Source organism: Lepisosteus platostomus, chromosome 9 (genome assembly GCF_059453375.1).
Source record: "Lepisosteus platostomus isolate fLepPlt1 chromosome 9, fLepPlt1.hap1, whole genome shotgun sequence".
Lineage (NCBI taxonomy): Eukaryota > Metazoa > Chordata > Actinopteri > Semionotiformes > Lepisosteidae > Lepisosteus > Lepisosteus platostomus.
In genome coordinates, this window is record NC_142619.1 from 2,721,698 (window position 1) to 2,732,500 (window position 10,803).

General features: G+C 53.8%; 1 protein-coding gene and 1 long non-coding RNA gene across 6 annotated transcripts in view; one reads left to right on the forward strand and one right to left on the reverse strand.

The window, feature by feature from the left end:
* The window catches only part of LOC148654365 (uncharacterized), a 140,445-nt gene that overhangs the window by 119,579 nt on the left and 10,063 nt on the right, over positions 1–10,803 (forward strand). The gene's annotated exons all lie outside the window — the stretch shown is intronic.
* The window catches only part of LOC148654373 (sodium-dependent neutral amino acid transporter B(0)AT2-like), a 36,298-nt gene that overhangs the window by 5,638 nt on the left and 19,857 nt on the right, over positions 1–10,803 (reverse strand). For all 5 annotated transcript variants that reach the window (XM_088646474.1, XM_088646473.1, XM_088646472.1 and 2 more), the window contains exons 4-7: positions 7,778–7,898; positions 6,244–6,419; positions 3,648–3,758; positions 1,914–2,155 (exon numbers count right to left, since the gene is read on the reverse strand). In XM_088646474.1, coding sequence (XP_088502600.1) covers positions 1,914–2,155; positions 3,648–3,758; positions 6,244–6,419; positions 7,778–7,898 — 650 coding nt within the window. The remainder of the gene's footprint in view (positions 1–1,913; positions 2,156–3,647; positions 3,759–6,243; positions 6,420–7,777; positions 7,899–10,803) is intronic.

Sequence of the window (10,803 nt, forward strand, 5' to 3'; positions counted from 1 at the left end):
CAGGCTGTGGTCACTGAGCCTGTCCTCTCTGGGCAGCCAGGTCTGCCTGTGTCGCCCAGTTTCTATGGCCAGGTTGTGGTCACTGAGCCTGTACTTCGTCAGGGTCTGTTTCTGTTTGTTATTTTTTATTTTGGTCAAATAGAGAGAGAGAGAAACTGACACACAGATGGACTACACTGCAGGAAGACAGTGCAGCCGTACTGCAGAGACGGGGTAGAAACCACCTCCCCCACTCATAAATGCAAACGCAAAGCACGCGATAGCGATAACAGCCCCCTGACTCAACACCTGAGTGGGCAAACAAGAGGAGAATGACATACAGACACAGCACACACAGCCTGGTCACAGAGTGTCGACACAGGCAGACCTGACTTTCCGGAGAAAAACAAGCTCAGGCAGACAGACACACGGCTCTACCACAGCGACGAGCTCAGACAGACAGACACACGGCTCTACCACAGCGACGAGCTCAGACAGACAGACAGACAGACAGACAGACAGACAGACAGACAGACAGACAGACAGACAGACAGACAGACAGACAGACAGACAGACAGACGGCTCTACCACAGCGACGAGCTCAGACAGACAGACAGACAGACACACGGCTCTACCACAGCGACGAGCTCAGACAGACAGACAGACAGACAGACAGACAGACAGACAGACAGACAGACAGACAGACAGACAGACAGACAGACAGACGGCTCTACCACACCGACGAGCTCAGACAGACAGACAGACAGACGGCTCTACCACACCGACGAGCTCAGACAGACAGACAGACAGACAGACAGACAGACAGACGGCTCTACCACACCGACGAGCTCAGACAGACAGACAGACAGACAGACAGACAGACAGACAGACAGACAGACGGCTCTACCACACCGACGAGCTCAGACAGACAGACAGACAGACAGACAGACAGACAGACAGACAGACAGACAGACAGACAGACGGCTCTACCACACCGACGAGCTCAGACAGACAGACAGACAGACGGCTCTACCACACCGACGAGCTCAGACAGACAGACAGACACACGGCTCTACCACACCGACGAGCTCAGACAGAGACAGACAGACACACGGCTCTACCACACCGACGAGCTCAGACAGAGACAGACAGAGACAGACAGACACACGGCTCTACCACACCGACGAGCTCAGACAGAGACAGACAGAGACAGACAGACACACGGCTCTACCACAGCGACGAGCTCAGACAGACAGACAGACAGACAGACAGACAGACAGACAGACAGACAGACAGACAGCTCTACCACACCGACGAGCTCAGACAGACAGACAGACACACGGCTCTACCACACCGACGAGCTCAGACAGACAGACAGACAGACAGACACAGACAGACAGACAGACGGCTCTACCACACCGACGAGCACAGACAGACAGACAGACAGACAGACAGACAGACAGACAGACAGACAGACAGCTCTACCACACCGACGAGCTCAGACAGACAGACAGACAGACGGCTCTACCACACCGACGAGCTCAGACAGACAGACAGACACACGGCTCTACCACACCGACGAGCTCAGACAGAGACAGACAGAGACAGACAGAGACAGACAGACACACGGCTCTACCACAGCGACGAGCTCAGACAGACAGACAGACAGACACACGGCTCTACCACAGCGACGAGCTCAGACAGACAGACAGACAGACACACGGCTCTACCACAGCGACGAGCTCAGACAGACAGACAGACAGACAGACAGACAGACAGACAGACAGACAGACAGACAGACAGACAGACAGACAGACAGACAGACAGACGGCTCTACCACAGCGACGAGCTCAGACAGACAGACACACGGCTCTACCACAGCGACGAGCTCAGACAGACAGACAGACGGACACACGGATGAGCCCTGGACAGACCTCACGACGCAGCCCTTGGCGATGTCCCTGGCCCGGAAGCCCAGCACGGCGAACACCACCAGCGAGGCCAGCAGGGAGGTGAGGAAGTTGATGGTGGACACCAGCAGCGCGTCCCGGTGGCAGTTGTTGTGTCGGGGGTTGTAGGAGGAGTAGGCGATGACCGAGCCGAAGCCCAGCCCCAGGGCGAAGAAGACCTGCGTGGCAGCCTGTCTCCACACCTGAACGTCACCCCAGATGTGCAGCTGTAGGGGGAGGGAGAGAGAGAGACAGACAGATTTGTATAGGGAGAGAGAGAGACAGACAGGGTTATAGAGAGAGAGACAGGTTTGTATAGGGAGAGAGACAGACAGGGTTATAGAGAGAGAGACAGTGGCAGCCTGTCTCCACACCTGAACGTCACCCCAGATGTGCAGCTGTAGGGCAGGGAGAGAGAGACAGACAGGGTTATAGAGAGAGAGACAGATTTTTATAGGGAGAGAGAGAGACAGGGTTATAGAGAGAGAGACAGTGGCAGCCTGTCTCCACACCTGAACGTCACCCCAGATGTGCAGCTGTAGGGGGAGGGAGAGAGAGACAGACAGGGTTATAGAGAGAGAGACAGATTTTTATAGGGAGAGAGAGAGACAGACAGGGTTATAGAGAGAGAGACAGGTTTGTATAGGGAGAGAGACAGACAGGGTTATAGAGAGAGAGACAGTGGCAGCCTGTCTCCACACCTGAACGTCACCCCAGATGTGCAGCTGTAGGGCAGGGAGAGAGAGACAGACAGGGTTATAGAGAGAGAGACAGATTTTTATAGGGAGAGAGAGAGACAGGGTTATAGAGAGAGAGACAGTGGCAGCCTGTCTCCACACCTGAACGTCACCCCAGATGTGCAGCTGTAGGGGGAGGGAGAGAGAGACAGACAGGGTTATAGAGAGAGAGACAGATTTTTATAGGGAGAGAGAGAGACAGACAGGGTTATAGAGAGAGAGACAGGTTTGTATAGGGAGAGAGACAGACAGGGTTATAGAGAGAGAGACAGTGGCAGCCTGTCTCCACACCTGAACGTCACCCCAGATGTGCAGCTGTAGGGCAGGGAGAGAGAGACAGACAGGGTTATAGAGAGAGAGACAGATTTTTATAGGGAGAGAGAGAGACAGGGTTATAGAGAGAGAGACAGTGGCAGCCTGTCTCCACACCTGAACGTCACCCCAGATGTGCAGCTGTAGGGGGAGGGAGAGAGAGAGAGACAGACAGGGTTATAGAGAGAGAGACAGGTTTGTATAGGGAGAGAGAAGGAGACAGGGTTATAAAGAGAGAGACAGGTTTGTATAGGGAGAGAGAAGGAGGCAGGGTTATAGAGAGAGAGAGAAGGAGGCAGGGTTATAGAGAGAGAGAGATTTGTATAGGGAGAGAGAGAGACAGGACAGGTTTGTGGAGCGAGAGAAAGAGACACGTTTGTAGAGGAAGGGAGAGAGGTGGGGAGGGACAGCTTTGCAGGGAGAGAGACAGGGAGAGGGAAGGAGAGAGAGACGGAGACAGGGTTATATATAGAGAGAGAGACAGGGAGAGGGAAGGAGAGAGAGAGGGTTATAGAGAGAGAGAGGGAGACAGGTTAGCAGAGCTATAGGGGTAGAAAGAGAGACAGCAGGTACGAATGCCATCGCACAGCAGTGGCTGTGACCAATCACAGCGCCCCCTGGCCCACCTCCCCCGCCCGGCCCCGCGCCCCGGACCCCAGCGGCGCCGTACCCGGGGCCAGAGCATGTAGAGGACCCCCTCGAACGCCCCCTCCAGCATCAGCCCACGGATCAGGAAACACAGCAGCACGACGTAGGGAAAGAGGGAGGAGAAGTACATCACCTGGGAGAGGGGGGGGTGGGGAGACAGGAGAGGGGTGTGGGATTGTGGCGTGAACCCACACTCGCACAAAAACCTAGCATCGTCATCATCATCATCATCATCATCATCCAGGTGGGGCTGCACACTGGTGGGGGTAGTGGGATTCCCCCTGACCTGGAAAGAGCTCAGAGTGGAGGGTCCAGAGAGACGCTATAGAGGTAAAAAGGCGCCGTCCTTCGGATGAGACATTAAACCGAGGTTCTGACTCTCTGTGGTCATTAACAATCCCAGGGTGTCTCTCGACAAGAGTAGGGGTGTCACCCCAGTGTCCTGGCCAAATTCCCCCCCTGGCCTTTACCCCTCATGGCCTCCTAATAACCCCCCTCTCTGAACTGGCTCCATCCCTCTGCTCTCCTCCCCACTGAGAGCTGGTGTGTGTGAGAGGACTGGAGCATCATCCAGGTGGGACTGCACACTGGTGGCGGTAGTGGGGTTCCCTGGTTGTCAATATGGGGGTCAGCTCGTGAAAGTCGCAGGCTGGGATCGTGTGGTGCTGTCCCAGGCTGCTCCTCTGTGACGCACGCTGGGTACCTGGCTACAGATACTGATTTGTAGGATTCTATCCTGTTCTTTTCATAGAGCTTGCACAAGCCTGTGTCTGATCTCCTGTCTCTGAGCCCCGGACAAGCCTGTGTCCGATCTCTGGTCTCTGAGCCCCGGACAAGCCTGTGTCTGATCTCTGGTCTCTGAGCCCTGGACAAGCCTGTGTCTGATCTCTGGTCTCTGAGCCCCGGACAAGCCTGTGTCTGATCTCTGGTCTCCGAGCCCCGGACAAGCCTGTGTCTGATCTCTGGTCTCCGAGCCCTGGACAAGCCTGTGTCTGATCTCTGGTCTCCGAGCCCCGCACAAGCCTGTGTCTGATCTCTGGTCTCCGAGCCCCGCACAAGCCTGTGTCTGATCTCTGGTCTCCGAGCCCCGCACAAGCCTGTGTCTGATCTCTGGTCTCTGAGCCCCGGACAAGCCTGTGTCTGATCTCTGGTCTCTGAGCCCCGGACAAGCCTGTGTCTGATATCTGGTCTCTGAGCCCTACACAAGCCTGTGTCTGATCTCTGGTCTCTGAGCCCTGGACAAGCCTGTGTCTGATCTCTGGTCTCTGAGTCCTGGACAAGCCTGTGTCTGATCTCTGGTCTCCGAGCCCTGGACAAGCCTGTGTCTGATCTCTGGTCTCTGAGCCCCGCACAAGCCTGTGTCTGATCTCTGGTCTCTGAGCCCCGCACAAGCCTGTGTCTGATCTCTGGTCTCTGAGCCCCAGACAAGCCTGTGTCTGATCTCTGGTCTCTGAGCCCCAGACAAGCCTGTGTCTGATCTCTGGTCTCTGAGCCCCAGACAAGCCTGTGTCTGATCTCTGGTCTCTGAGCCCTGCACAAGCCTGTGTCTGATCTCTGGTCTCTGAGCCCTGCACAAGCCTGTGTCTGATCTCTGGTCTCTGAGCCCTGCACAAGCCTGTGTCTGATCTCTGGTCTCTGAGCCCTGCACAAGCCTGTGTCTGATCTCTGGTCTCTGAGCCCTGCACAAGCCTGTGTCTGATCTCTGGTCTCTGAGCCCCGGACAAGCCTGTGTCTGATCTCTGGTCTCTGAGCCCCGGACAAGCCTGTGTCTGATCTCTGGTCTCTGAGCCCTACACAAGCCTGTGTCTGATCTCTGGTCTCTGAGCCCTGGACAAGCCTGTGTCTGATCTCTGGTCTCTGAGCCCTGGACAAGCCTGTGTCTGATCTCTGGTCTCTGAGCCCCGGACAAGCCTGTGTCTGATATCTGGTCTCTGAGCCCTACACAAGCCTGTGTCTGATCTCTGGTCTCTGAGCCCTGGACAAGCCTGTGTCTGATCTCTGGTCTCTGAGTCCTGGACAAGCCTGTGTCTGATCTCTGGTCTCTGAGCCCCGGACAAGCCTGTGTCTGATCTCTGGTCTCTGAGCCCCGGACAAGCCTGTGTCTGATCTCTGGTCTCTGAGCCCTACACAAGCCTGTGTCTGATCTCTGGTCTCTGAGCCCTGGACAAGCCTGTGTCTGATCTCTGGTCTCTGAGCCCCGGACAAGCCTGTGTCTGATCTCTGGTCTCTGAGTCCTGGACAAGCCTGTGTCTGATCTCTGGTCTCTGAGCCCCGGACAAGCCTGTGTCTGATCTCTGGTCTCTGAGCCCCGGACAAGCCTGTGTCTGATCTCTGGTCTCTGAGCCCTACACAAGCCTGTGTCTGATCTCTGGTCTCTGAGCCCTGCACAAGCCTGTGTCTGATCTCTGGTCTCTGAGCCCTGGACACAACAATGCATGGCGATCAATCCGTGAACAATCAAAAAAACAACCAAACACATTCGATCAATATCAGACAATCTGCGTACTCTGTTCTCCAAACGGTGCGCAGAAACAGAGTGACAAGCACGTGGGTGTGTCTGCAGCAGAGAACACAGACTCGAGACGACGGCCAGGGTCCGTCTCAGCCCCCATCGGTACCTTGCCCGATGACTTGATGCCCTTGATCATGGCCAGGCACACGATGGCCCAGGCAGCCAGCAGGCAGCCAGTCATGATGGGGTTGAAGCTGCCAGTCTCTTCGATGGAGTCGGTGATATCAAGAGCACGTCGGTACCAGAAATAGGTAGTGGGGGAACTGAGGCTACACTCCTTCACTAGGAGAGAGAGAGAGGGGGGTTCATACAGACACACTGACTGGACACTCCAGTACATTAACACTGCACTGAGAGAGAGAGGGGGGTTCATACAGACACACTGACTGGACACTCCAGTACATTAACACTGCACTGAGAGAGAGAGGGGTTCATACAGACACACCGACTGGACACTCCAGTACATTAACACTGCACTGAGAGAGAGGGGGGTTCATACAGACACACTGACTGGACACTCCAGTACATTAACACTGCACTGAGAGAGAGAGGGGTTCATACAGACACACTGACTGGACACTCCAGTACATTAACACTGCACTGAGAGAGAGAGGGGTTCATACAGACACACTGACTGGACACTCCAGTACATTAACACTGCACTGAGAGAGAGAGGGGTTCATACAGACACACTGACTGGACACTCCAGTACATTAACACTGCACTGAGAGAGAGAGGGGTTCATACAGACACACTGACTGGACACTCCTGTACATCAACACTGCACTGAGAGAGAGAGGGGTTAATACAGACACACTGACTGGACACTCCAGTACACTAACACTGCACTGAGAGAGGGGTTCATACAGACACACTGACTGGACACTCCAGTACATTAACACTGCACTGAGAGAGAGAGGGGTTCATACAGACACACTGACTGGACACTCCAGTACATTAACACTGCACTGAGAGAGAGGGGGGTTCATACAGACACACTGACTGGACACTCCAGTACATTAACACTGCACTGAGAGAGAGAGGGGTTCATACAGACACACTGACTGGACACTCCAGTACATTAACACTGCACTGAGAGAGAGAGGGGTTCATACAGACACACTGACTGGACACTCCAGTACATTAACACTGCACTGAGAGAGAGAGGGGTTCATACAGACACACTGACTGGACACTCCTGTACATCAACACTGCACTGAGAGAGAGAGGGGTTAATACAGACACACTGACTGGACACTCCAGTACATTAACACTGCACTGAAAGAGAGAGGGGTTAATACAGACACTGACTGGACACTCCAGTACATTAACACTGCACTGAAAGAGAGAGGGGTTAATACAGACACTGACTGGACACTCCAGTACATTAACACTGCACTGAGAGAGGGGGGTTCATATAGACACACTGACTGGACACTCCAGTACATTCACACTGCACTGAGAGAAAGAGGGGTTAATACAGACACACTGACTGGACACTCCAGTACATGAACACTGCACTGAGAGAAAGAGGGGTTAATACAGACACACTGACTGGACACTACTGTACATTAACATTGTATTGACACACTAGAGACACAGCAGGCAGTACCAGTGTATCAGACAGTAAAGAACATTACCAGTGTGATTCCCTTGAACAGGGCAATTCTCCCAGGGTAGAGGGGACTGGAACGAGCTTCCCAGATAGAAGAGACTCCAGCCAATAATCACATTGTAGTATAGAGCAACAAAGAAACACACCTGAGACAGAGACAGAGAGAGGTTAATACAGACACACTGACTGGACACTCCAGTACATTAACACTGCACTGAGAGAGAGAGGGGTTCATACAGACACACTGACTGGACACTCCAGTACATTAACACTGCACTGAGAGAGAGAGGGGTTCATACAGACACACTGACTGGACACTCCAGTACATTAACACTGCACTGAGAGAGAGAGGGGTTAATACACACACACTGACTGGACACTCCAGTACATTAACACTGCACTGAGAGAGAGAGGGGTTAATACAGACACTGACTGGACACTCCAGTACATTAACACTGCACTGAGAGAGAGAGAGGGGTTAATACAGACACACTGACTGGACACTCCAGTACATTAACACTGTACTGAGAGAGAGAGGGGTTAATACAGACACACTGACTGGACACTCCAGTACATTAACACTGCACTGAGAGAGAGAGAGGGGTTAATACAGACACTGACTGGACACTCCAGTACATTAACACAGCACTGAGAGAGAGGGGTTCATACACACACATTGACTGGACACTCCAGTACATTAACACTGCACTGAGAGAGAGAGGGGTTCATACAGACACACTGACTGGACACTCCAGTACATTAACACTGCACTGAGAGAGAGAGGGGTTCATACACACACATTGACTGGACACTCCAGGACATTAACACTCCAAGAACACACAAGCCCGTGTCTCTCAGTAACAGGGCCAGTGTGTGTGTTTGTCTCAGTAATGACCCCAGTATCTCTCTCAGCCCTGTCCGGTCTCTGCCAGACTGTAGTTCACATGGTAAATTCTCCAACGCTGCGGAGAGGGGGGTCACATTGCTGAAGACAATGGGGCCTGGGAGCAGCCAATGGGAGCGCGGGGAGGCTGGGGCGTGTCGGCGGGGGCAGGCCGTGATTGGCCGGCCGCGGGAGGGCGTGTGCGGGCGGAGACGACGCCGAGGTGGGAGGAAGGAGCTGCACAGGACACAAGGTGCCGACTGTGTGAGCAGGATAAACACCCTCCCTCTCACCGGGTCAACGCACGAGCTGGGAGGGGGGCAGAGTCTCGGGACTGGATTCCAGGGGGAATGGAGGAGTCACTGAGACTCAGTCTGCGTGTTCATATGGGTGTCCCTCTGTATGTCTGTCCCTCTGTATGCCTGTCTGTCCCTCTGTATGCCTGTCTGTCTGTCTGTCTATGTGTCTGTCCCTCTGTATGCCTGTCTGTCTGTCTGTCTATGTGTCTGTCCCTCTGTATGCCTGTCTGTCTGTCTGTCTATGTGTCTGTCCCTCTGTATGCCTGTCTGTCTGTCTGTCTATGTGTCTGTCCCTCTGTATGCCTGTCTGTCTGTCTGTCTATGTGTCTGTCCCTCTGTATGCCTGTCTGTGTGTCCGTCTGTCTGTCTGTCCCTCTGTGTGTCCGTCTGTCTGTCTGTTCCTCTGTGTGTCCGTCTGTCTGTCTGTCTGTCCCTCTGTGTGTCCGTCTGTCTGTCTGTCTGTCCCTCTGTATGCCTGTCTGTGTGTCCCTCTGTATGCCTGTCTGTGTGTCCCTCTGTATGCCTGTCTGTGTGTCCCTCTGTATGCCTGTCTGTGTGTCCGTCTGTGTGTCCCTCTGTATGCCTGTCTGTGTGTCCGTCTGTCTGTCTGTCCCTCTGTGTGTCCGTCTGTCTGTCTGTCCCTCTGTGTGTCTGTCTGTCTGTCCCTCTGTGTGTCTGTCTGTCTGTCCCTCTGTATGCCTGTCTGTGTGTCCGTCTGTCTGTCTGTGTGTCCCTCTGTATGCCTGTCTGTGTGTCCCTCTGTATGCCTGTCTGTGTGTCCCTCTGTATGCCTGTCTGTGTGTCCGTCTGTGTGTCCCTCTGTATGCCTGTCTGTGTGTCCGTCTGTCTGTCTGTCCCTCTGTGTGTCTGTCTGTCTGTCCCTCTGTGTGTCTGTCTGTCTGTCCCTCTGTGTGTCTGTCTGTCCCTCTGTATGCCTGTCTGTGTGTCCGTCCCTCTGTGTGTCTGTATGCCTGTCTGTGTGTCTGTCTGTCCCTCTGTATGCCTGTCTGTCCCTCTGTATGCCTGTCTGTCCCTCTGTCTGTCTGTGTGGTGTGCCCGTCAGTGCGTGTCTCCGCCTCAGCGTGTGTGTCAGTGTGTACCTGCCTGTGCGAAAAAGTCAACATGGGTGTGTCAGTGTGTAGTCTGTGAGCCTGAGATCATAATCAAACTGAATTCCCGCTGACACTGACAGAGCAGTCTGAAACACTCTGGACTCGACTGTAGTGGACTGACTTTACTGGGAACTGGATTAGATATTCACTGGGATTCTAATCTGCCATTGACAGAGCAGTCTGAGACTCTCCAGGCTGGACTGGACTGACTGGACTGGGAGCTGGAGTAGTTCTTCACTGGGATTATAATCAGACTCCACTGACACTGACAGAGCAGTCTGAGACTCTCCAGGCTGGACTGGACTGGGAGCTGGATTAGTTATGAACTGGGATTATAATCAGACTCCACTGACACTGACAGAGCAGTCTGAGGCTCTCCAGGCTGGACTGGACTGACTGGACTGGGAGCTGGATTAGTTATGAACTGGGATTATAATCAGACTCCACTGACACTGACAGAGCAGTCTGAGGCTCTCCAGGCTGGACTGGACTGACTGGACTGGGAGCTGGATTAGTTATGAACTGGGATTATAATCAGACTCCACTGACACTGACAGAGCAGTCTGAGGCTCTCCAGGCTGGACTGGACTGACTGGACTGGGAGCTGGATTAGTTATGAACTGGGATTATAATCAGACTCCACTGACACTGACAGAGCAGTCTGAGGCTCTCCAGGCTGGACTGGGCCGGGATGAAGGACATGAGGAGGAGAGTGACCAACGCCCAGCTCTCTGACTCCGCGTCGGACCAGCACCAA